The sequence below is a fragment of the Anser brachyrhynchus genome (genome assembly GCF_964034855.1).
Source record: "Anser brachyrhynchus genome assembly, chromosome: Z".
Taxonomy (NCBI): Eukaryota; Metazoa; Chordata; class Aves; order Anseriformes; family Anatidae; genus Anser; species Anser brachyrhynchus.
The window spans coordinates 32,063,024-32,091,018 of NC_137697.1; the positions used below are offsets into that span (position 1 = coordinate 32,063,024).

The following is a 27,995-nucleotide window of genomic DNA, read 5'->3' on the forward strand; positions in this document are numbered from 1 at the left end:
AGAACCTTCCTGTATAAAATGAGGCATGAAAATCTTCTACTATGTGCATAAACCTAATTTGTCAATATGCTTGTGGTACTAGGGGAGAACACATGGGATTTAGGCTCCTGGTTCCTCTTCCATCAGTTACATTGGTGGAACATGTTCCCCTTAGCTGACAGAAATCACTGGACATCCTGTCTGTGAGCAGGGATACCCTGTCATTCGTTTCTTCATTGAACACCATATGCAGACAAATCTACTTCCAGCCCTTCCCCGAGAGCCTGCCTGGCAGGAGAGGGGGTCACCTAATGACATGTCCTTCCCCATCCATCCCATCCATTCCTACGTCCATCCCCACAATAAACCAAGGCACCGCCCCCAACATTTGGCCCTTAAAAGTCTTGATCCCCATTTACTTTATAAACCTGTGTTAAAATGTGAACTTCAGCTGAACCTTAGCTTTATTTCTATTTCTGTACTTGCTTGCTGTCATTACTTTTCTCATCTCTGATGCTACAGAATGAGGCAACATCCCTCAGGAAGATGTCAAGCTGAAATAAATATTTAAGCCACCGACTGGTGCTTAGCAGGCTTAGGATGCATGAAGAGAGCTGTCAGGAGCTCACAACATTCAAGCTTTGAATAAGCAGGTCAAGAAAGAATAATTCACTATAGCCTCAGTACTAACTAAACCAAACTACAGCTAAACAGTGCCATTTCTGTTGTAAATATGCTAAGCCCAGCAGACTGTGCTACAGGACAACAGCATTTCCATTGGCAGGAGGATTAAAAATATGTTAGAAAAATGAAATACTGCAAAAGAAAAAAGTTTTATAATGAACCTTACATGCTCTAGGTTGAAACACTTTGTAATGAATAATGCTTTCATACATTTTGTGCGTCTGTTGCTTATAGATTTTATTTCAAACACTTCTGGGTTAATAGAAAGCTTCTGGGTTAATAGAAAAACAGGTGGCTCCGTTTTTCTGCAGTGTCTGAAGGTACTGCCATTAGCTAAGAGATGGAGCCATTTGCTATCCACTCTAACTTTGGGATCCAATTTTGTACCTGTGCAGTTGATGGTATATTTTCAGCAGCTAACACTACAATCTGTTCTACAGATGCTTCTGACTGGACTACGACTATGATGAGAACTGTTCTTCTGCATGTGTGATAGCAAGGAACAATGAAAGATGGAGAAACAAAGAGTGGGGATAAAGACAGAGTTTGCTTGTACACTTCCTGCACATTTTTGAAATACTGAGGCATAGATTACAACATTCCAGGATCAGGTCTAGCTTGATCTCAGCGGGTCCAATAGGAACTTGTATTCCAACTGCTTGCCACTTATCCTTACCCTAGAGCTGCTATGAAGCAGTAAAGTGTAAATAGCACACTGCTTCACACAGTTACTGCTTTACAAAAGACTTTTGTGTTAATAGAGAATTGGTTTGTAATTTGGAATTTGTGAGCTATATAAAAAAAATAATGTCAACAACTATATAAAAAAGTCATGTCAACAACATGCATTGAGAGCTACATAAGACATTAACATATGTTTGTTTCTAGCAACAAACACACTGAATAATTCAGGGGAAATGAATTATTCCTTGATTAGTGGTTGTAAAGAAAGTCCTGGTATAAGCCCAGTAAGTAGTAATGTAAGTGAAAAACAGAAACCTGACAAAAGCATAAAAGCTTCAAAAACTCCTACTTGGAACTTTTTTTTTTTTTTTTTTTTTAAGTGCAAATTACTTGCCTGGGCAGCTCTTCAATGTATGAAACAGAGAATTAGGTAATGAGTTTGTAAGTAGTCTGTTATAAAAATGTCTATAAAATTCTGAACATTTGAAATGTTAACATCCATTGTATATTTACATTACTGTCTTTTTCAAACATCAATGTCAGAAAATTGGGGTAGGCAACGCCTTGGCAAAACCAAGCCAACAATGCCAGGAACAAGTGACTTGTTAAAACAGACACACTTTTCTTGCTGTAGGACTTACCCCACTGTGATGTCAAATATGTTGCTTCCAACAGAACTGGATACTGCCATGTCCCCCAGACCTTTGCGTGCTACAATAACACTGGTAATAAGGTCAGGAATGGATGTGCCAGCAGCTAAAATAGTCAATCCCATGATTTCTTCACTAATACCAATGGTTTCTCCGACCTAAAAAGATTTGAGCAAAGACAGAAAAAAAAAAAAAAGAGTTGCAGTCCTGCGGTGGACAAATGCTTTCTGCTGTAAACCTGCTTAACCAGGAATATTATCCTGGAGCTTCCTGACCATCTTTGAGAATACAGTCAAGATTGGAGAATTACTATTTTCACAGACTTCCACATTTCAGGAGAAATATAAGATTGTCAAAGAGACTCAGTAGGCATTGAATTGACAAGCAGCTGCTGATGGCTCAGATGTTACCAGAATGATTATATTCTGTGGTCAGGGCAACCACAGCTCTCTGAACTACTTTCCATTTACTGAGTAGCAATTTACTTCATCCATCGTTGCAGCTCCTGAATAGAGTGCTACTCAGCATGAGATACATGATGGACTCTGATTCTAAATGGTTTCTCACAGTGCAAAACACAAGGCAGGGCTTGTATTTCGTACCAGCATCACCTTCTTACCTGATGTGCCCACCAGACCATTAAGTAAGAAAAAAATGCAATCCAACTGATTGAGCCAAAAAATGTGATAGGGAAAAATTTTCTTGATCTCTGAAAAAGAAACAAAGAGAAGCAGTGAGCACCTATGTTGAAGTCTGCTTTGTTCTATTCTCATTCATTCTTTAAGTGACCTCTCACTTCTTCTGATCACCTGTTCTGACCACCAGATGACCAAGATAAAAGTCAAGAGTGCTAAAAGACTGACTTTCCACACTGGTATATGCTTAGCTGGGCCTCGTTCTTGTATTGGCTTTGGTTGTAAATGAATCTATAACAAGATTCACCTCCTAACAACAGCTTTCATAACGAATGGCAGTTTTTCTGTTGTTTATTTGTATCATATGCTGTTATGTTGCAGTTTGCACATGTGTTGAGTTGCATGAATATTTGGAATCTAAATTTATTAATAAATTCATGCCTAATCAGAAGGTATGTTTTCAAATTGTTACATTTTATTCACATATCAATAACTTTCTATAACATCATTCACATTCACTATAACAAAGGCTATCACAGGATAGACTTAAAAAAATACATATTCAGAATTTATTAGGTCATTGGGTTTGCTTAGGAAAATGACCAATTTTTTTCAATTAGAACAGAATAAACATTAAGAATATATTTGCAGTGTCTTTTTTTTTTTTTTTAGTAGAGAAGTTTGTTCTAAAAAAAAAAAAAAGGTAAAACACCCTAAGGCCCTAAGCTTTGGATAGATGGTATTATTGCAGCCAACGAATGGGTTACATTCAGATTAATGATTTATATATATATATATACACATATATTTGGTTTTGTTTCTTTCTAGTCTTTTGCATCATTCATATTTCCTATGGGCTTGCTACATGTATGTAACAAAAAATGATTGTTAACTATTAAAGGAAGGAAGCATGACTGCAGTACAGTACTGGGTAATCACTGTCTGAATCAAATTACTGTTTAAAAAGAAATTTGTACTGTGAACAAATGCTATCAATCCTGAATGAAACCAGTTCCTTATGGGCATCCACCTGCTGAAGAAAATCCTCACCCCTGATGGAAAAAAGGTAAAGTCAGCAATGGTAATTGTACACACTCATCTACAGGAAGGAACAATTTAAACATCCGTATCAGCCTCAGCAGTGGGTGTGCTTATGGGTTGTGCTACAGGATGTGTGGGCACTTTCATAATGCTAAATTTTGTCCTAAAAACTGGGCTTGCAAACATTGACTAGCACGACCTATACAACCCTGTAATTGAATATTCATAGCAGTACACATTAAAGATGGAAAAGATTTAACAGTGCTCCCAAAAACCATGTAGAAATACTCGTATATAAATAACTAGCTGAACTTCTTGGAGCAAGAAAATCATTCCAGTAAGCTGTTTTAAATGAATTATGTTTAAGTATAGGGATAGTCACAATGGCACCTGAAAATTACTTTTTTTTTCCTATAAGTACCACTCCTGTCACAAGCACTGTTTCTAGAACTGGCTAAGCAACTTTAGTTGATCTGCTTCTTAACTTTATGGAGCAAGCAGTGACTTTTCAAAACAGAGTTCTGAACATTTATTAATTTAGAAAATCTAGCAATGAACTTCCAGTGCCTAAACTTATTCAGAAATCAGATTCACCTTTTATTTTAAAATCACAACTTTAAATGTACTGGAGGACAGAAGACCTTAGTCTGAAAAGGAATAAAATTTAAAAGGAACACAAGGATGGCTGTTAAACAGTGATGTGACACCAGTGGAGCAAATTGAGTCCAGAAGGGATAAATTAATCAAAACAGCAATTTCATTTTTGTTTTTAACTAAAAAACTAACACTTATTTTCCAGCATTTTTAGCAGCCACATATTTCAACTTTCAACATTTTTTGTCTTCTGCATAAAAAGGATTTTCTTGCAACACATATGGTGGATAAGATGATGAAGTGATAATCTTGTTGCAGCTGGTCAGAAAATACAAAGAAGAGCACATCATAGCAGTGGAACTTGAATAATCAATATACAACACTCAAGAAATATGCATACATTGGCTTACACAAATCCAATATAGCAATAGCTGTACTGGCCAGTAATAGCTGTCTGACTAATGAAAACACAGGATTATATATACTGAACAGTTCTTGTAAAATCACTGGGCATTGCTTATCTGAGTCAGATACCCACAGAACGTGGAGAATTGGATGGTTAAGGACTATCAGTCAGTAACTTTGCAGTGTGTCTAAACCCAGCCTGTTTTAGCCAATCCCCCTCCAGAAAAACTGATAGGCAGCCATTTGAGATTATGAGCACTTTAATAGACTTAACAGTTTAATTACCAATTTTAAAAGGAGGAACACCTAAAAAGGCCAAAATTCAAAGCTTGTGCAGATTACAGGTTATGAAATCAAGAAGGGATTCCATAGATGCTGCTGTATAATTTGCATACAGACAAAATTTTTAAAAAGGAACAGTGACAGTACTGTTTTTGCTGTAGTATTTCCTGATGGTGGATTTTATTTCCAGGGTAAAATAATAATCATGCCTATTTTGTAACTGTTGACAGCATTCTTTTGAGATTTATCTCTTTGTAGCTCTTTACTTCTTGGGAATATACAGAGCTGTTAATTCCAAGCATTTTCCTAAAATAATTAGTCAGAGACAACAGAGAGCAATTCTTATCTCCACCTTTTCTGGTAGCTGTTGTGATGGTTGCCTTACAAAGAGAGAGATCCCAGTTTATTACCAGTTGGTTCTGTTGTGGTCATGATAACAGACAAAGGAGAAAAGCCATGGTTCGTTCAGTTTGTATGCTATTTTCTTTTAACAAAAGGGAAAGAATTTTGTAGCTTTGCTGTACATTGGTTGGTTTGGTACCTTTCCTGTCTATCAGTAACCTTAAGGACACTTTTCTTGGTACATTTCTGTATTGAATCATGTCAGCGTCTGAAAAACAGGACTTGAAAACAAGTAGCAAGAATGATCAAAGTATGTTGAAAAGTGAAGATTTTTCTTCTAAGAGTCTGATCCTGAAAGATAGTGAGTACCTAATGATTTGTAAGGTACCTGCCTTAACTTTAGCTGCTTTTATTGCTATCTTTTTTTTTTTTCCCTTTAACCTGAATGAATCATATGTTTGTCTCATGCATAAATTTATCTGTATTGTAAACTTTGATTTTCCTTCCATACTTGACAGTGCTTAAATCTGATTACTCAGAACCTGTTCCTGTAACTGGATCTGTGAAGGAACATCTTGTCCTTGTCCCCTTGGTAACAGTGCATCTTTGTGTGGCAAGGAGAGATCATGTAAGTTCTTGCTGGTAATGGGAATTTGCAGAGATGCAATGAACTGCCCCATATGGGTCCAGTCATAACAGGACTGGACTGCTGATAGCCATTTTTCTGGCCTGTAATACAAAGGGATGGACAGTGCAGTATGACTATAACAAATGAGTTGGTGTTCCATGTCTGCCATGGGCCCCCTGGGTCACCTTAGTCATGTCGTTTTCCCTTCAACGTTTCAATATCCCTAACTGTAAAAAGTGGATGGTTGTGCTTATGACCTTTGTAGAATCACTGGGAAAATGTGCTCTATTAGTATAGGAAAAAAATATTTATATTGTTCAAAACACCTGAACAAAAAGTCAACCACAAAGTTCCACAGGGGCACACCTACTTCAGCTGTACTGCCAGTAACATTGTTGATGTTATGTGAAGGATTTTCATGTATACTTGTTTTATGTGAGCAGGTATAGTTAAAGCAATAAACACACATTAAAACATGTCTGCCATTGAATCAGCTGAGGAGTTAGTTGACCTACTGCATAATCTACTGTAGGTATATATAAATCTGCATATCTGTGCACCAGAGCATAATAAGGCAGCAAGGATTTTGCAAATTTCATAACGGGAGTCCTTGTATATGAAATAATTTTGCTAGAGTTTCTGGGTCTCAAGGAGCTAGGTATAGCTTGGTCTAGTACTAGTAAAGGCAGTCAAACCTTCTCCAATAAGTGGAGGTAAAATATATTTTAGAAAACAAACTCTAGGAGGGAAGGAGAACTCATTTTTGAAAAGTGGATACCCACAGAGGATGTCAAAGGCTCCATATGGCCTCTCAAAATGGTATTTAGCACACCAGTGTTCATTTTATATACCCGCATGCTAATCTGAGCATCCTGATGGAGAATTTGGGTTTCTAACTAAAATTACCACACTTGAAAATCAAGTCCCTGACAGTAGGCCTACCTACAAAATCTATTTAAATATTGTTTTAGTGTTTTAACTTTTGCCTCACAGATTTCATGGCAACTTGTTTTCTGATGCACATGCTGAGCTGTGAAATTATGTTTTCTTTTTGTTAGGAAGGGAAGAGAGGGGATGGCACACAGGCATAAGTGAGAATATTTTAGAGACAAACACTCTAATGAAGTGTCCTTGAAAATTTAGACAGCTGGGCACAGAGAGTTGATGCAACCATCTGGTTAATTCTTTGACAGTAATGTTCAAAGTAAGCAGCTTGTCATACTGATACAGCCTGTTACCTCTGCTGTTATTATTACATGTAATTACAAACTGCGTTGCTTTTGCTTTTGTGTAAAAAGAATATGTATATCTTTCATTGAATGATATTTTAAAACTTAAAAAATATTCACACACATTATACAGTTGCATATCAAGAGATATTCACTTTTCCAAAGCCACTGTTGTAACAACTATTCTCATTTGTACAGTACAGAACATTGGGCAAGTCTTTATGTTCAATGGAAAGAAACAAAATTCAAAATAATGAACATCCTTATTTCTTAGCATCTGAGTACTTGCTCCTTTTGGCCCAAATCATGAAAAAAAGTATAGGGATGGTTTTGAGTAATAAGGGGTGGGGGGAGGGGAGGAAGCATGAGTAAAGAAACAAACAATCTGGAAATTCATGTAGTGTATTTTTCTGTGTTACCAAACAAAAATGTTTACCAGAGTTGTTTGAAAACTTAAAGAAAATAAAGCTTGAAAACTGGAAGGGAAAATGTCAGTTTATGTCCTTTGAGAAACCTTAATCTAAAAACAAATCAGAGGTCTTATTTTAGCTCGTTTCTTGCACTGAATTGCAGTTTTTGGGTGTGTGGGATGGGAAATGTGATAAGGAAGAAAAAAGAATTCAGGGTGTTGGTTTATAACCTTTTAAGCCGTGCATCCCTCTCTTGCAGCAGTTTTAAGTCTATTTTTGATCCAGAAAGGAAAAGAGATTAAAACACTACTAAAGGATTTTTCCATCTATTGCATCTATTGACTCCTTTTTTACTGTTCTTTTACTTTCCATGAACCTTTCCAGTCAGGATTATATGGATATGTGAATGTAAATGTGGTAACACTTGACAGCTTGTCATTTTATATAATTTCTATTAAGAAGCAGTCTTACAAGACTTCAAGCCAAGTTGGGGATAAAAATTAAGAAGTGTTTTACACATGGAATGATTTCTGGATTTTGTTCTAGTATGAAATTTAAAGATGGTGAGTAGAAAGCAGAGGTCTAGTAGAAAATAAATATCATTATTTTTGAACCACTGCGAAAGTCTAGACAGCCGAATATTCTTTCCAGTCTCACCCTTTAGGGCACTGAAAATGGGCAGACTTCCTCAGCACTTATGTGATGTTCAGTGGAGATCTAGAAATACAGATGTGAAGTCCCCAAAGAAATTTTAAGAGTTTTCACTTTGCGTCACAAAATATTAATGACTATGAATGGCAATTTTTATAGATTTATTACCAACCAGTTGTCCATAAGCACCCTTTTAAAGATTTGAAGATTAACGATGTGGTCTCCTCAAAGGAGAAACTTATGAACATAAATAATTAATTCAATTTTTACATATATTCACTGCAGTCTCTTTCTGGGTGTTGGCATTTAGCTAGAGAATCCCCAGATGTGTAAAACACGTGGACTTGTAACGCCAGTTACTCACGGGATTTCTGACATCCGGGAGTGAAGCCCACAGTGGAAACACAATGGGTAACACAACAAGGTAGGTGAGCTGCTTGCGTGGGGTGTCAGGCCAGGCCAGGCTGAGTGGCCGGTCCTCATCCTCTTCATTCTGTAAGAAAAACTGCAGTGAGCAGAGTATTGAAGTGGATAAATGGGGCTAGGGATTGTTTAAATTGCGGTCCTTAGGACTGCACTGTATTTCGGTAAGGACCCATGGGGTCTGAAAACATCACATTAGCACCACACCTTCCTAGCAACATTAGCTAGCACAGTCAGATGGTTTTGGCCAGGCTATGTGGTACCTTTCCAGCACAGGCTGCCTGAAGGTGTCTGACTGCAGCTGTGCTGACAGTGATGCTGGTCCCTCGGGATGCATGGAGCAGTGTCACACCTTCTCCCTGGAGGGGAACAACACTCTCCTTTTGCCTCTGATACGTTATTTCACCTTCCTACAGGCTCTCTGTTGGGATATAGGCTTGTCTAATCAGAGATCAAAACTGGTCTGGACTGCCCCAAGCCTGACCAAATAGATTGAGATTTGTACAAATATACGTGTGGTGGTACACACGCACAGATACACTCATATATGCATACGAACTATATATATGTGAATATATACATGTATATATATATATATAACTTTTCAAGCTCTCGTGAGTAACTCTAAACATTACTTTTCAAGATATATATATGCTTGTATTCCCTTGTTGAAAGGACCATAGGACAATTCAGGCTGGCAGGGACCTGAGGAGCAACCCTGCTCAGGCTGCTCAGACCTTTGCCCAGCTGGGATTTGAACCCCCACCCCAGAGGTGAAATTGCTTGATATTTCTGGGCTCTGGCTCCACAGCTGAGCTGTTCAGGTGAGGAAAAGTCTTCTTCTCATCTCCACCCTGAGCCTCTTGTGTTTAGACCTACCACAACACTGCCGTCTTCTTCACAGCTTGGTGATAAAATTAAAAGGAAAGTCATTCCTCTCTTAATTGAGTAGCTGACTTTAACATCAATCTTTAATATCCTTTTATATGTAAGATCTTCACCTGTTGACTCTATTACAGAGTTGATGTATAGGGACCTTTTCCCCTGACAGAAAACATTCCAGCTGCCACACACTTCTCTTTCTCTAGCTTGCCTCTGCCAACAAAATGGAGCCCTTTAGACTGCCACAGAAAGAAAGCGAAGTAAGCATGTTTCAGTCTTTTGGGTCTGTGTATAAAAACAACCTTTTAGCTTTTATCACAGGTAGGCAGCGTCTCCAGAATTGCACATGGATCTAACATATCATAGAATAAGGCAAAAGTAAAAAAAAAAAATGGCCTAAATGGGTCTGTCAGACAGATGTGTATAATGCAAATCCTATTCAGCCTGTGGAAATATTTTCCTAGAGAGCTCTGTGAAAGGTAAAGAAACACCCACCAAAAAAAAAAAAAAAGTGAAAGAGTAGCATGGGGAATAAATAAGAGTAGTTAGAGATTTGGGCACACTTACTGGGCTACGATCTCATTGGCATCACGGAGATGTGGTGGGACAGCTCCCATGACTGGAGTGTTGGAATGGAGGGATACAGGCTCCTTAGGAAGGACAGGCAGGGGAGACGAGGAGCAGCTGGAGTGCATGGAGCTCTGCCTGGGGATGGGTGAGGAGCTGACAGAGCTTGTGGGTCAGGATTAAAGGGAAAGCAGGGACAGGTGACATTATAATGGGGGTCTGCTACAGGCCACCTATCAGGAAGACCAAGCAGGTGAGGCCCTCTACAGGAAGAGAGAAGCAGCCTCACGTTCACAAGACCTGGTCCTCATGGGGGACTTCAACCACCCTGATATCTGTTGGAGGGACAGCACAGCAGAGCACAGGCAACCCAGGCGGTTCCGGGAATGTGTTGGTGATAAATTCTTTCTCCAAGTGATAGAGTATCCAACAAAGAGAGGTGCTATGCTGGACCTTGTTCTCACCAACAAAGAGGGGCTGGTGGGAAATGCAAAACTCAAGGGCAGCCTTGGCTACAGTGACCATGAAATGGTGGAGTTCAAGAACCCGAGGACAGACAGCAGGGTGCACAACAACCTCACTACCCTGGATTTAAAAAAGCAGACTTGGTTTCTTCAAGGATCTACCTGGTGGAGTACGATAGGATAGAGCTGTGGAAGGAGAGGGAGCCCAAGAATGGTAGTTAATATTCAAGGATCACCTCCTCCAAGATCAGGAGCAATGCATCACAATGAAGAGGAAGTCAGGCAAAAATGCCAGGAGGTGTGCATTGATGGACAATAAGCTCCTGGCCAAACTCAAAAGGAGGCCTACAGAGAGTGGAATCATGGACAGATAGCCTGAGAGGAATACAGAGAAATCATATCAGCAGCCAGGGATCAGGTTAGGAAAGCTAAAGCCCTGACAGAATTATATATGGCCAGGAACATCAAGAACAACAAGAAAAGCTTCTACAGGTATGTCAGTAATAAAAAGGAAGGCTACAGAAAATGTGTACCCTCTCTGGAAGGAAATAGGAGACCTGGTCACCTGGGATATGGGAAAGGCTGAGGTACTCAGTGACTTTTTGCCTCAGTCTTCAACGGCAAGTGCTGTAGCCACACAGCCTAAGTCACAGAAGGCAAAGGCAGGGACTGGGAGAATAAAGAACTGCCCACTGTAGGAGATCACATCATCTACCTGGACTTGTGAAAAGCGTTTGACACTGTCCTGCACAACATCCTTGTCTCTTAATCACAGAAACATGGATTTGATGAATGGACTACTTGGTGGTTAAGAAATTGCCTGGGTGGTTGCACTCAAAGAGTTGCAATCAGTGGCTCAATGTCCAAGTGGAGACCAGTGAAAACTGGTGTTCTGAAGGGGTTTGTAGTGGGACTAACACTGTTTAACATCTTTGTTGGTGACACGGACAGTGCAATTCTGTGCACCCTCAGCAAGTTTGCTGATGACACCATACTGTGCCACTGGTGGTGACACCAGCAGTTGACACGCTGGCAGGAAGGCATGCCATACAGAGGGACCTTGACAGGCTTGAGAGGTGCGCCTAGGCAAACCTCACTAAGTTCAAGGCCAGGTGCAAGGTCATGTACATAGGTCTGGGCAATCCCAAGCACAAATATGGGCTGGGCAGAGAATGTATTGGTAACAGCCCTGAGGAGAAGGACTTGGGGGTGTTGGTTGATGAGAAGCTCAACATGAGCCAGCAATGTGTGCTTGCAACCCAGAAAGCCAACCTTATCCTGGGCTGCATCTAAAGAAACACGGCCAGTGGGTTAAGGGAGGTGATTCTTCTCCTCTGCTCTGCTTCATGAGACCCCACCTGGAATATTGTTCTGTGGTCCCCAGCACAAGAAGAACATGGACCTGTTGGAGCGAGTCCAGAGGAGAGCCATGAGGATGATCAGAGGGCTGGATCATCCTCCTGCGAAGAAACATTGCGAGGGCTGGGGTTGTTCAGTCTGAGAAGAGAAGGCTCAGGCGAGACCTTAGAGCAGCCTTCCAGTACCTAAAGTGGGCCTACAAAAAGCTGGGGGGGACTCTTTGTCAGGGAGTGGAGTGATAGGACAAGGAGTAATGGCTTTAAACTGAAAGAGGGTAGATTTAGATTAGATGTTATGAAAAAATTCTTCACTCAGAGGGCAGTGAGGCACTGGAACAGGTTGCCCAGAGAAGCTGTGGATGCCCCATCCATGGAAGTGTTCAAGGCCAGGCTGGATGGGGCTTTGGGCAGCCTGGTCTAGTTTGTGGTGTTCCTGTCTGAGAAATCAGTCCTTTCTGCAATGGACCTGTTATTCTTCCCATAGATTGTGAGATATTGCCCTATTTTAACATTGCTTACATAAGCCTTATAACAAATGCTATAAAAAGCAGTCATTTAAACGACCACATCAGTTACTTTTATTAGCAAAAGAATTGTTGATGAAATGTCACCATATGTTGGTATTGTTCATAACATTTTCTACTTATTGCTTATTTTGGTTGAAGATCCAGTCTTAATTATTCAACAGTTAATTGTTGAATATTGTTCAACTCCTTGATTGCCATGAAGAGATCAGAACCTAGACAAGCAAGCCCAGCTCTTACCTTAGGCTCTCCTGCCATGGAGATGTATGACTATGTCACCTGACATAGGTGTACTGAAGTAAGCACCCGTTTTCCTCTTGACACGTTGACAGACTGTAGCTACTTTGGGGATTATATGTTGATGTCGACAGAATACTGGGTTTTGTTAACCCCTATACATTGTGTAACTCCCAACTTTTGTGATTCTAAGATGGCAGTAAAGTGTCTAGGTCATAATTGTTATTGTTGTTAAAAAAAACATATGTAGACATATAGACACAATTCGTCACACTCCACACAGCACTTAAGAGGCTCCTGAGCAGCTAGGAGGCTAGCCTTTGCCTTTAGCTTTCAGCTCTGTACCAAAGCAGGCAGACAATCTGTACCTCATAGTTATAACCTATTGAATCCTGACTTTTGGGGGACTATGTTGGTGCAGTAGTTTGTGTGGTTACTTCCTAAAATACAAAGCCATTCCTTTTCCATTTTGGTAGATGCTCTTGCAGTGGGAAAACCAAACTGAGCTGGATGCTCAGCTTTGAAATGTGACAATTGAGGTAAAATTTGAGCACAAAAGGACCAATTGAAGCGTTGCCTAGGTAACTTTTTCAGAGTGGCCTGTGTATAATTCAAGCAGCAGACTCAGCAGGAACAAAGCTCCATAAACGACTGCTTCATAAAGAGTACTGAACGACAACGTATTTTCTGAAATGGTCATCTTTAGATATTAGCCATGATTAACAACTTATTTAATTATTACAAAATCTTTACGATAGTCTAAGTTTGCACATGAGTATGTACAATGTTTGTGCAATACTGGTGAACACATTATTTCAGCACTGGTCCTCATTCTGGTCTTGTGCCTGTGTCAAACAGCACAAAGGCCATATGAATGGCAGTAGCAAAGCAGCACAAAGAATTACATCTGGAGGTCTGCCAGATGTGTCCTGGGGAATCTAGTTCCATCTGTCTGAGACCTTTTCACCTTCAGGTTGTACTGCCTCATCCATCTCCCTGTGATAACTACACTCAAAATGTATACCCAAACTCGAGCTCACAGTGCAGTAGGGCAAAACCATTTTCCTTGCTACTGTAGCTCCAGGATGCATGAAAGATGCTACAGAGTGGATCTCCACTTGCTATTTCATAAATCAGAATCAGCATCTGATTTTCAAACGCTGACTTTCCAAAAATCAGTAGAAGTAAAGATGTTAAACACAGTTGTAAATCTAGCTTGCACAAATTTCAAAGCAATGTTGAACCTCTTCACTGAGGTTGAAGAAATGAAAAGGAAAGAATTTTCACAGCTATAAAACCACACTACTGTGGGTGTTGTGCTCTGGACTAAGCTGAGATACAAAATGACTTACCACAGATTTATGGCGGAGGTTGCGTGCACTGTCTGTGGTTTCAGCCTATCTGCAATGTACATACTCAGTATGCATACTTGCCATTTGTAGGAACTGATACTGAAGAAATATTTTTGATTTCTTTTAGTCTGTGTGATGAAAACTCAACACTTGCAAGGTTATGTACAATTCTATTCTACAATGCCAAGAAGAAATACTTAATGATATACATGGTGGAGTTCAACTACCTACAAATAGACATGGTGCCATTTTAGGCACCTTCTGGCATCTCACTTGACCTCCTGGTACATTATCAGAAATGCAGAATATTCTGCTGGTTTCTAACATACCTGCCACCACACTGATAATAAGTGATTTGGGGTAGGTGGGAGAGGATCAAGTAGTGTAAAATCTCTACAGTTGTCTGTAATATGGCAAGATTGACTGGGCCAAGAGGACAGAAACAGCCACACTAAGTCATACACAGAGACTATTTAGATCAGTATCTTGCTTCTGGCAATAGCCAGACATGGGTACTCACAGAAGAAACATTGGAATGTGTCATATGTTTTCATCTTCCTCAAATTAAAAGTTTAGCCAGAAGCTGCATTAGATCTTCATTTGTAATAGCCATTGTGTTTCCATGAAATTCTCTTTAGCTTCCATAATTATTTACACTCTTTATTTATGTATACTATTTTATTTTTTCTTGGTTGTGCTTGGGACCATCTTTTTGTTACGTATACCCTTGTAATGCTGAATATCATATGTACACTCATGCCTAGATGGGATAGATGCACTACTCTAATACATATTTATCAATAATAACCAAATTAATTTTCTAATAGGCAAATGATACCCTTGCATGTCCTACTAGGGCTAGTAGAGTACATCGGTAAACAACAAAAAATATAGTTTTGATTCTTTATTTTGAAGAAATTAGACAAGAACTGTCATTTTGTTGTGTTGTCTTTCATATATCTGTAACAAATATTCTTTCAATATTTTCTTTTAAATGAACGTACATATATGCAGAATCTTATTCTTGCTACTTCCATTTTTCTTCTATGTAACTCATGACAAACAATGAAGAGCATACCAAATCTCCTGAGTTTGCATCTTTCACACATCCTTCACCCAAGAATATCTATCCAATTACTTGTTTGTAATCCAACATACAAAATCTCTTACCAGTTTGCTCAGGACTGATCTGATGACTTCTCCTAATCTCTCAGGAAAATCTTTCCAGAGTCAGGAAGATACAGTGTGTTTTACTTCATATAAACAGCACCAACATATGGTGACCTTTCATCAATAACTATTTTGTTTATAAACAACAACTTATAGCAAATTCCATCTGCCAAAGTCAGAGTGTAGTCGCTGCTTTTAGCAAACATCAGAAAATTATTGTTTCCTTGGATGCTCACACTCAAAATATATTATCTTAGTAAAAACAGTTGCTTATCTGGCACAATATCAGATGACTGGAACTTTACATTTTTTTTAACTGATATTAGTAAAACATGGAAAACAAGTACAATGAACCACCTCAAACTTTTCTGAAGTACTGAAACTGTCACCACTTACCAAGTAGTCCATATCTTATAAAAAATAGAGCATATGAATTGCAAATATTATAATCTGAGAATTATTCTGTTAGCCCAACAGAACTGCAGAGCTGAGCTATACATTCGCATGATTGTACATTTCGTGTGCATTTTGACTTACGGTGTTTTTCATCAACAAAAAAATAGCATCAGTACTCCAGTAGAAAGAAAACTGCAGACAGGCACTGTTTGCAGTTCAATTTCCTCATGCTGAAATATAGATATTGTACCACCTATAAAAATGCAATTTATTTCTTTGCTTGGTAGTGCTGCAAAAGGCTGTTGAACTTTTATTTTTTTTTCTTGGGAGTGAGGAGTTTTGTACAACTGAACTCCTTACAATGAGTGAATCAACAAAAAAATGTGAGGTCTCAAAATGTTACCAATCTTAGATGCAAGTACTGATTTTCAGTACTGAAACTGATTTTTTTTTTTTAATTTTCCTTAGCGTAGCAAACCTCATACTCATTTGCTTCACTAGACAGGCAGAAGACAAAGGCTACTGTGAATTGTGGAACAGCCTCAAGTCTCTGCTTCAAGATTCCTGTGTTTTGATTGGATTGATCATTTATCTTCTGTTACATGTTATTTGGAAAAATATGGGAAAAAATGTGAGATATTTAAGCTAGAATGGCAGTATGCAGTTTCTGAGGAGCAGCTAAGACAGAAAACAATGTCTTTCCTTCCCCATTCTGGAGTAAAATTCAAGTAGGAGCAAAATTAAATCCCCAAGATTTTCAAATGTGTTCAGTATATATGGACCCTCATTTTAGTACAGGTAATTTTTATTAATCCTCTCTGCACTGTGAACTTACTGAAAATAACTACCCTTTGAGTGGAGGCTGTGGGAAGGAGCAAGGCACAGGTAGGTATTTGCTCCAGATTCTGTTATTGCTGCCTGTGTCCTCCTGGGCTCTTGTGCAAATAGCTGAAAGCATGGTTCCCAGAGCCTATGTGCATTTTTTTATGTCCATGCTATTGCATCTCTTAGGGGAATTGAAAAGAAATAGACTATTTGTAATAGCCAAAAGTCAGCCCAGCAGTTGAAGTAACAGCTACGGTGCTATGGAGATGCAGATGAAGAATAAGTCTTTGTCATCATGTCATTTTTCCCTGTCCTGGTTTTCAAGTCAAAATGGCATAGAGCAAAAAAACATGGAATACACAGCTAAGTAGCCTAAGGAAAACAAAGAACAATCTGTTCTGATGGCAGCACAATTTTCATTAAGTTACAAAAAGCTATATTGGCAAACAAGATGCAGGCATTTATTTTAGGCTCAGTGTGGCAAATGAAAAGAGCTTTATGCATTGGAAAAACATATTTTTAATTATGAGACAAATTACCAGGCGTGCTGGAGTATATCACTGTCTTCCAACTAAGGCTGCTCTCATCTCCTCTCCCCTCTTTCTCCAAAATGGAAGCGTTTTAGCCCAAGAATGATAGCCTATGACAGGAAATGCACGGCTACTAGATTCAATCATGTTAATTTGATGCAAAGGGAATGAGGACTCCATGGCAGGGGAGTGCTGCCTCTGCCAGAGGCTCTGTCCTGAAATGCTCTGCACTATGCTGCTGCTCTTTGCTGGGGAAAGCAAAATACTCTTTACCCCACAGTTTCTCAGGTAAGCAGTTTAGATACAATAAAAACAATAAATCAGTCATGGCATTTTCTTATTACATGCTGGTTGCCCTATCTTTTCATGGAAAAGTTGTCTCTTATCATGGTAGCATGTAAACATTTTCCAGAGAGGTTTCCATGGAAACAGGTAAAAGTGTGCGCATATGTACATGTGTGCGTGTGTGTGTATGTGCGTAGGTGGGAGGAAAAGGAGTTATCTTCAGCCTGGGAGCTATTTTTAGGAAAGGCACAGGTTTAAATGGCTGTGTCTGAGCACACTTAATCAAATGCTTGTTAAGAAGGTGGCAGTGGGTGGAGGGGAGGTAATTGGGCTTCTCAAAAGGATCATTTCTCTGAAGGACACCCTATAAAACATTTAATGAGATACTGTCAGTGTCCTTTTAGTCTTCTTTCATTTTGTCACATGCGCTCAGTATCACTCTAAGAAGTTTCATATAACAGAGTTTTCTCCTTTGTGGCAGCCTGCTAAAGGTTAAAAGAAAGAATGCAGCAAGTAGAACAAAATCCCCAAGGAAGATGGAATATCCAGCAGGAGGGAAGGCAATTTCTGGCTGCAACTGAAGCAGAAATGTCTTGCAGACTGTATGATGGAAGGAGGTATTGTTCCCTACTGTGCTGGTTAGGGCTGGGAAGGAGACCACAGACATCTGCCTTTCTCAGGGCCTGATTCTTTTTTATCAAAGTGTAGATCTGTGGCTGTTTCCAATGGGAGTAGTATTATACGAGTATTGGTTTCTGGGACAAATGACTGTATTTCTGGGGACATTTTCTGGAAAGCCTTTCTAAATTTCTGCAGCTACAGCACAACAGAGTTCACCTTGTTGAGCAAAGACTTGGGCTCTCAAGAGGAGAATTGAGGTTCCTGGATAGGAGTGAAATAGGAGGAATGGAATTAAGGGCCTGGGGAAAAGGAACAAGCAAGACTGTGGAGTTCGGAAGAGACAAATGAAACAACAACAACAAAAAAGGAAATAAAGTAAAATTCATTTTGGTGCAGGAAAGTTTGTGAAAATCATTAATGAATAGTGCCCTTGACTCTCTCTTGTGGAGTATTTCAGTCTTGTACAATGAAAAAAGAAGGACAGGAGGAAAGAATAAGAATCAAGAAAAAATCTGAAGATGAAAAAAGCCCTAAGGAAACCAGTAAAGAGACAGGGAAAAGTAATTAGTGGAACTTGGAGAGATACGTATTTTTAAAGAGCTGTTCAATTTACAAATATATGAAAATTAAATAAAGCATAAAATCAAATTTTCCCTTTTCTTGCAGTTTTAGCCTGAGATCTTCCTTACATAAGGGTCCTCTGCTCAACATCATGCTTTTAGAAGAATAGGAGTTTTATACATAAGATGGATCTATTTGCATATTCTCTTTGTAGTAGTGGAATGTATGATTTTTAATGAACTTTAAATCAATTTGGAGGTGTCCTATTGGATGTGCTTGAGCTCCCAGCCTTCGTACAAAGAAGAGCAAAGAAGCACAGTGAGGATCACAGCAAGGTGGTAAAAACTGTGCCTGCGCGAACTCTTGGTAAAAACAGGTGAAACCAGCAGGCCGGTGATCTCCCAGCATGAACCCTGTCCAGTGGATCCTGCATCCCCGCTTGTGTGTGTCCACTTGGGTGCCTCTGCTGGGGTGTTGCTTTGGGGATCTCCCAGTTAGTGAGGTAATGAGAATAAATCTACTCTTTGCATTTTAGCTGCAAGTCTGTGGTTATTCCCGCTACCTGCCTGAGCTGACTCACACACCTGCTATGTGAAAACACCCATACCCCAGAACACAGTTTTCAGGACAATATTTTTTCCCCAAAGGCATATTTGCAGCTTGATTCTTCAAGATGGACAGAGTCTCCGATCTCTTCAGTTCTAAATTAACATCACTGGGACATAGAGTTACTAATATTATTTTAAGGAATTTATGAGTCTTTCTAAACAAACTTATGGATCATGAAACCATATCTTTGGACATATAAAATTGAAAAATTAGAGAGAAGCAAATTTTATACTGTATTTACAAATTCAGACACCACAGAACTTCCTTTTGCATCAGGATAGGGAAAAATCACCAAAAACTCAAGCCACTAGATTGCATTCTACTCCCAGACCAGAAGCAAATACCACTCTCAGGCTGAAATGGTGATTACTTGTTCACAAAACGATCAAAATTCAAGAGCATTTGTAGGTCAGGACTGAGCTGTAATGAGAGAGTTTTTGTGGAGGTATGAGAAGGAGAAACTATTATGGAGGTCTAGCAGGCATATTATCCTGTGCCTTCAGTATTGCTTCCCTGAACAAAGCTGCTGTTAGAATGGATACCATTGTCTTGAAGATACAGTGGTTCCCAGGCATACAGTCTCTGTATAAAGTTTGGAGAAGCTAGAAAAAAAAGCTCAGGAGGGCAATGACCAGTTTCCCCTCCTCTAATTCTAATCTTCATCAAAGAAGAAGGTCTTGTGAATGCTGTTTACGTGATTCTGCTGTTGCCTACACTTCTATAATCAGGGTTAATCCTATTAGTGTCCACGAGGTCAATATACAAAGCAGAAAGAAACTGAAGAGTGTTGAATTTGTCCTTCTCTGTATTTTTCTCCTTCCTGCTTGCTGGGGTGATGAACAGCAACAAAACCAGCCAGAGAATTAAACATGTTAGAAACAGGCAGACTTCACCTTCCAGCAAACTTTGGTTGAAAGTTTTTTCTAAGTGCATTTTCCTTGGATGTCAGTAGGAGAAGATGAGGGTATTGTTTTATTTTGCTTTCATCCCTCTTGACCTTTACTCCTTCTGTTATCTGTATCTTTTTTATTTTACTTTTCTCCCTTTCTTTCTGTTCTTAAACTGCTTGTCTATGATCCGTTGTGCTTTGTTAACTTTGAGTATCTCAGAGAAGTCAGTGTTAGCTCCAGGGTGATGCCACAGCTTGGGAAGGTGTACCAGGAAGCTGTGCACAAAAACCTAGGCAATAGATCGAGGAAGATTCTCTGTACAGAAGAGAACTGGCAGAGAATCTCACAGAGAAGTACGGTCCTAAATATCACAGAGACCTATTTATTTGTTACATACATATCATGGATGAGTAGACTATTTTTATTACAACTTTTCAAAAATACCGTTTTATATTTTTAAATTACCAAATAGCTTCCAGCATATCAATAACTGAAACAGTATGAGGTAGCAACAACTGTCAGGTTATCACTAGAAGAGGACAAAATTAGAAAGGCCACTGGGGAGGGAGCCAGCATGAGCCATCTCAAAATGTTATTAGGGGATTGCTATTTTTTGTTGTGACAGCAGACACCTAAAATCCTTTCTTTCAGATTGATGGACCTAAAACTGCAGAATCACTTCTCCATCAGTTGCAAGCCTCCCTGCTTGCTCCATCTTGTCATTTTGACAATGATAAACAATGTATCTCTCTTCCAATACAGCACAGCACATTTTCAGAATGTCCTAATACTTTACTAATTAACATAAAGGTTCCAAACCTTCCCTCACTGAAAGTTTAAAATGTCTAAATGGAGATGGGAGGAACAGGAGGAAGACATTAATGAATAATGTACTCCTACAATAATTTTCCTTTCTTATCCTGCAGTTGTTTGAGATTGAAAATATTGTCTTGCATGATGAGGCTGCTTGACCTTGCAGATTTCTGAGCAAGCTCAGAAACAACTTCATTACAATGCAAAATGATAGCATATGGTCATTGCTGTAAAATATGATTGCTTAAGATTATTCTTCCTTCTTTGTTTTCACCAAACAATCTCAGTGAAAAAAATGTGGCAGAGCAAGACCTGTTTCTTCTTAAGCTACTGAGTGCTATTAGAGTCTATTAGAGTTATCGTACATCCCACAGACTGATTTATGTAAACGCTAGCAGGTTACACCGGGCTGTGCTATCCTTTATTGAACTTTGAGAACAGAAGTCATAAAACTACACTGCTTTGGATTTTGTTACTTATTTTGCTGAAGCAAAAGCATTTTCTTTACCTTAAAATGATGAGTATTAAAGTGAAATGTATTTGGAGTGTTGAGATTTTTTATTTGGTAGATCTTACTCATCTCATTTATTTAAGGATAATGTTTTGTTGGTCTAACAAGGATCCTGTAAGTGGCCTGTCAGTCTGGACAGCTTATATTATTAACAGAAAATGTGATTTAATATCCTACTATGCTCTCCTCTTCTGTCAGACTCATTATCATTATTTGATTATTCTGGATATCAGAAACTAACCGTCTCTTTTGATGGATCTTGATTCTCCATTTCTATTCCCAGGGACAAAAATTAACTGCAAACAGTGAAGAATTAAAGCTATCTCCCCTTATCTGCTGTACTAACACCAGCTGGCCATAATCGCCTTGTCACTTCTCCACCTCTACCTTTGTAAAGCACTTTCACAAAGACTCATCCTACTATGCATCACAATGTTCTTTCTCAGTCTTGGAGACAGAGGCACAAAATTGGACGACATATCCCTGGTATAAATATGTTCCAGTCAAATTATACTCCTTGTGAGGGATGATAGTGTTTAAGAAAGAGCCAACAGAAGTAAATAAACAGTGTTACTTGTACACCAGTTTGATTTTTTTCTATGGCTTGCATAACCTTTAAAGGAAAAAAATTTACCTACAATTATGTTGCTCAAGTCATGAACAAGGCAAGATTATCTCTGATGTGGACTAACAATTTTGTCAAATGAATAGCAAGTGAAAACAACAGAAATATTGAATACTAAGCCAGGGGCAATTCAAAACAAAACACAAGCATTGCCTTTTTTGCACGATTTTGCTGTATGCAAATGCAAGACAGCTCATCCTATTTTTAGTAAGAGGAAGCTCATGTTATGGTATAAGCCTCTTTTCAGCCATCTCTCGCAGCAACTTTCTTGTGTCAGCGTAGCCTTGAGACAACTGTACAAACAAAAGCATTATACAAGTTCCCATGTCAAGGACTATTTTTAACAAGACTTTCTTTAAGTGGGTTTTGCTGCCCCAGTCTGAAAAAGTAGTGCCAAAGTTTAGCTAAATCAACTCACCATCATTTTCCCACTTGTTTGCCCGCTGGGCATGTAGGTTGAATTAATAACGTTTAAAAAATATTAACAGTCATTAAAAAGGGGCCGGGGAGGACCTAATTTTGCAGTCAGATATACTTGAAAATTACAGCTTATTTATGAAAGAATCTAGTTCATTTGTATAGCTATTTCAGTAGCCATGCAGGTGAAATATACAGTTATACGGTTACCTGATTATTATGTACAAAATATATATGCTAAAATAAGTCAATTTAAGAGTATAATTTCTTCTTCTGTAGATTTTAACTGTATGAAAGAGAGTCAGAGAAATACTAGTATGTGCTATCTGTTGAACTTAATTAGTAATGTCTCAAGATAAGAGAAGGGAGAGTGGAAAAGTTTGTGTACAGCTCCTGTTTTGCAGCTCCTTTTTGCAACCATACCATGAAGCTCAACATGACAGGCTACCCTCTCAAGAGAACAGTCTCTGTGCAGTGTGATGTTAATCAGACAAGCAATTTCCATTAGTCTTATTTGGGGCTGTGAACATTTTATCTGATAAGCAAAAATACATTTCCTAAAAGAATATATTCCAGACTACTGGAATGTATCTTGTGTTATATTGAAGTGCAAGGGTCACAGGGGATATATGCGCAAATAGACCTCCTTTTTTTTTCTTTTTTTTTTTTTAATTTTTAATATATATATATATGGCAAACCTCATTCTCATATACGGGGTTCAGTAGTAAACGAAGATTAAATGTATTGTAGATGGGTCTTATTAGCAAATTTTTGCAATTAAGACATACTTTCAGTGAAAAGTACAATCAAGCACGCAAAATATTTGCCAATTTAAAAATAAAAAAACACTAACCTCTTCTTCAACATTATGGGCGATTCCATTCTGCACTGGTCCTGAATCACTTGGTGGTGTTATTGCAACTTCTACTTTTGCACTTTTTTCTGTGGTATTATCCATGAATAAGAACAAGAAAACAACAGAGCAGAATATTAAACAACAAAAATGTATTAGTGAAAATAGTGTATTTAGTCTGTGTAAACAATCAAAAACTGATGGTGGACCAACACCTGTCTTAGAGAGAGACTAAAATTCTGGCTTCCATTTGGCCCACAAACATTTTGAATAAAATTCTTAGGAGTGGTGAGCTGGTGATTGAAGAAACTATTCTACTGGCAGTTCTGTTCTAAAAAAAATTGCATCCCTGGCAATACTGCATGCTCTTTATTTATGCTAAACTTACTGAACATAACACTTCAGGTAAAATGTGATGTATAGTGTTCTACCTAGACATTAATGAATGCAGATGAGGGGATATATTCAGTAAGAGAGAACTTTTATAACTCACTAAACTCTGCAATTCATAAAGTTACATCTGAACTATAATAATGTTCTTTCTTCTGCAAAAACGTGGGAAAAGAATAAACAGAATATTATTGTCCTTGAGCAAAAGTCTTACAGGGATGGAAGGGATAAAACTGAGCCTTCAGTTTATGGCACTAAATTTATTCAAATTTATTCTTAATTTTTCTATCTTAGAATTCTCTAAACAGCAATCATCTCTTTTGGCATGTACTAGATAAAAATGTCAATGGCCAAAAATCCCTGGGACAATTTGAAGTTAAGAGGAATAGCAATAAGAAATGTCTGACTCAAGTTCAGTGTTCCTTATGGTATGCTCTTATGCACATAAGTAAATACAGCTGTCAAGTTACATTACTGCTATCCTGAGATTCTTCTAAATTAAAAATCTGAGATCACAGCCACAGCAGAGTGCCAGACTATTTGTAATTATTTCAGTGCTTGTGCATTGTCCCTTAACCCCATACCCAGCATTACAGTTTATTAGCAGAATGTCCCACTCAATTGCTTGATTCTGGAAGTAAATTTTATCTAAATATAGCACAAGGTCAGAAAAAGTATCAGCTGAGAAAATGATTCAGCTTTTATCAGACACATTTGGATCTTGTTTTCTAATGCAGACAATATGCCAAGGTAAAGTAGAGAAAAGAGGTCATAATATGGACTTCTTTTTGGAATAGAAACTTTCGAAGTAAAAGACAAATACTTACCCTTAATGGCAAGCCATACTAAACTAATTTTGTGCAGTTAACACAGATGGGCTTAAATGAATTTCAACAAATAGTAGATTCACAAATCAAATCTTAAATACGAAATTTGTTTCTTTTTGTGACAAGGGTAATACTACATAGAATACATATGATCCTAGAGCAGTGGCTCTCGATTTCTGAATAATCTGAGATCCCATCCATCTATAATATAGAAGCCATTTTTATGAAATTTCTGAAGCTTTTCATTTACCCAGTAGAAAACTTATAGGGTTCCATGAGCTGTGAAGTGGTGAATGCTACTTCTTTAAGATAGGTAAAATAAGCATGCATGACATGAATATATGCATTCAGTACGTAGAAGGATTGGGCAAAGCACCATCAGGTAATGAGCTGGTAATGCTAAAAATCAGCTGTAGCTACCTCAAGCAATTTGTTTGGATTGTGGGGATGGTGTTTATCTTGCAGAACTGCTGAACAAACTGGATTTTGTTTAACAACATTGCACCAGGGCTGAACTAACTTAATTACTAACTCAATGTTGTTGTTCTCTGCTTATATAAAAATTTCAGTAATGTGGCCAGAGAGAAAATACAGAGTGTAATCCTGCATGTCAGTGGTCTGTTTAGACCTATGGGTTGAACAGGTATATTACAGGGAAATACTACAGCACATTATGCCCCCGCATCAACCTTTCAAAAGTCAGAAAATTTACTAGATTTTCACAGGCAAACTGCAAATGCATTTTGCCTCTTTATTTCTGTCAGTTCAGCACTTGTCAAAAATCAGCATTGTATTTATCTCTGCAGTAAATCTGGGAGGCTTTCTAGATGTCTTATCAGACCTTCTCATCTTGCACTTAACTCCTGTCCTGTCCTTGGGTTTCATACTCTTTTCTGAGGGGAATCAGAATATGTTTAGTAAGACAATAAAAATGAAGTAGAAGGAGAAATTCACTTCTAAGGATTTTCAAGCAAAATTTAATAGTGAAAAAGGCCCGCAGGAGCAAGTGATAAATCTACATGGCTGCACTCACCGTGATTAGCAGCTCCATTCTGTCTTTCACTGTCTTCCACCTGGCACTTCTTTTTGGCAATCTTATGTAGAATTGAGGCCCTTTCCTTGAATTTTCCTAAAAGAAAGGATTGTCATTATTCAAATGCAGACATTTTGAGAGGCAAAGTTGTTTGCCACAGCTTAGGGTTCATAAATCAGTGCCAGTAATCCATTATCATTCCTCCCCAAACAGCAAACATGTTATGAAACACTATCTTATTAATATTTTTTCCTTCCAGTGGAAATAAGAATTACTTTTTTTTTTTTTTTTTTTTTTTCTGTTCTGAGAACTCTGCAAGAAAGAAGAAATGGAAAACAAAAAAACATTTTTCTTTTGAAGAAGCAGTCAGTAAAGTTCCTGTTACCAAAGTACTTCTGTATGACCTGAGCCTAAACAGAAGATTATTACAAATGAATAAAGATATTAACAACAAATACAGTTTCAGGTCTCAGTCAGTAGTACAGTGTCACAGAATTTCAGATGAACCAGTATATTGCATCATGGTGACCTTTGTTAGCTTTGTCAATTTCTACTCATTCATGTCACTATAATTTCAACAGGTACTTCAGATGGGGAGGAAAAAGTCTTCATAATAAATGATTTCCATTCTAGCTTCTCAGAGGAAATTTTTCTTCTCACCCTTCCAGGTGGTTTTTGTTTCCCATGAGGTTAACCATGAAACTTATCATCTAGACCATCTCCAGGGCAGCTCATTACCCCTTAAGTCCCTGGTCACTCTTTGTTGACCACTGAGTCCAAACACCACATTCAAATTAGGCAATGTCAAAGCTGGCAAATATTAAGTGAAATTAATTCATCCCTTCCTCTACTTTGGTTGATCTTTCTACGTAAGGCCTCTTTGGGTGGTTTATGACAGTTTATGTGTTGTAGAAAGACACTGTATGTGCCCTGGTGTCCTGCAGCAAAAAGAGTCTAGGCTTAAGACCAAAAGATATTTCAAGAGAATCACATGATTGATTAACAATGGGAAGTACAGAGAAGTCATGAATGAACTCAGGTAGCTGGGTAGATTCACTGCTTCTAGATTAAAATTAAAGACGCGCATGAAAAAAATAGTTGGCCAAGAAAGAAATTATCTCTTCCCTTCTCACAAATGGAAGCTTATCAGAAACAATACCATCACAAGAAAATGCTTCAAATCCTTGTACCAATGTTTTCATAAGTGCAGAAACGTATGCACAGGGACTTGCACCTACTATTCATGTGGAAGTAGAATTAATGTGTCAACAGCAAATCACTTGGAAAGTAATAAAAATATCACAAAGATTTAATAAGCAGTATTGTCCCTGCAGTAGCCCCTATCATTTCACAAGCACATCATGCTCATAAATAAATAAATAAATAAATAAATTAGTCATTCACAACATATTGCAAAAGTTATCTTATTTGGTACATGGTACCTAAAGTAAAATTGCCTACAGAAGAGTACTGAACAGTAGAACACAATGCTAAATAGTAAGCCACTTCATTACTTCAGTGTGCAGGGTCAACTGCAGAGATTTTAATTAGATGGGGAATAAGAAACAAAGAGTTAAAGAAAAAAAGAGAGAAAGAGAAATGAAGTTTATTGGGATATGAGAAGACACAAAGAAAAAAAGATTGAAATAAAAGGAAAACCATATTTTTAAATATTTTAATATGAAATGCTGTCAAGCCAGCTCTTAACTTCATTTGAAACACAAGGACCATTTAAGAAGTGCTTCTCCAGATGCATGCATAGATTCTGAGAGGTGCCTGCATAATTTTCATACAACACATATGTCAGTTTGCTACAGGATTTCTTGAGGTGTCAGACTCCAACTCATCTTCATATATCTGAAAATTTGGTCTGTGATACCCAAATACCCAAATGTATTTTTTGCAAGCAATGAAAATGATGGAACTGAGATTTTTTCTGAGAAACATCTGTGGAAATGTCTATGTTTTTCATCTACTCTAGGATTGTTTTAATTTAAAACTCAAATTTTAAACAGTATATGAAAGTGATGCAGACTTTGATGAGGGTACTGCAGTTTTTTGTCTAAGATTGTTTGAAATAGTTTAGATATTTTTGTTTGTTTCTTTGTATGTTTTTTTTTTCTTTTCTGAGAGAGAAACTTGAACTGAAAAGATCTCCACAGCTATTCACACTGTTTTAGATCAACTTAATCGAAGTTGTCTGTTTTACTTTTTTCTTCACATTATCAATTGTCTCTCATCTTTAGGAAGAATTTCCTACATTGATATTTGTAAGTCACACATCCACCAGTTCATTCAGGAGGCTGTTCCACAGTTATATGTCACTGTCATGGAAATTAACCTCATCATTTGAAATGGAGTGGTTTTTTGCTTATCTTTATTTCTCAGTATACGCAAGCTTCAGTTTATATTGTTTTACATCATTACCTGCTGTTTGATTCATGTAGTGTAAGTAATGAAACAGTGTGAGGAAATGATTAAAGGACATAAAATCAACTATCAAAAGTGCCATTGCAGGAAAGCAGTAATACTAGACTGCCTGAAGGCAGTGAGATGTAAAAGAAAGCAGAGCTATGTCTCCTCCTTCCTTTTCCCTGCCCTTTTTGTCTACCAGGTC

The 27,995-nt window shown here is 38.1% G+C and overlaps 1 protein-coding gene across 5 annotated transcripts in view; it reads right to left on the reverse strand.

The window, feature by feature from the left end:
* SLC24A2 (solute carrier family 24 member 2) overlaps positions 1 to 27,995 on the reverse strand; it is a 145,072-nt gene that overhangs the window by 29,481 nt on the left and 87,596 nt on the right. For all 5 annotated transcript variants that reach the window (XM_080574494.1, XM_080574490.1, XM_080574493.1 and 2 more), the window contains 5 exons: positions 25,379 to 25,474; positions 23,129 to 23,217; positions 8,579 to 8,707; positions 2,617 to 2,706; positions 1,989 to 2,155 (listed from right to left, as the gene is read on the reverse strand). In XM_080574494.1, the coding sequence (XP_080430620.1) occupies positions 1,989 to 2,155; positions 2,617 to 2,706; positions 8,579 to 8,707; positions 23,129 to 23,217; positions 25,379 to 25,474 (571 nt within the window). The remainder of the gene's footprint in view (positions 1 to 1,988; positions 2,156 to 2,616; positions 2,707 to 8,578; positions 8,708 to 23,128; positions 23,218 to 25,378; positions 25,475 to 27,995) is intronic.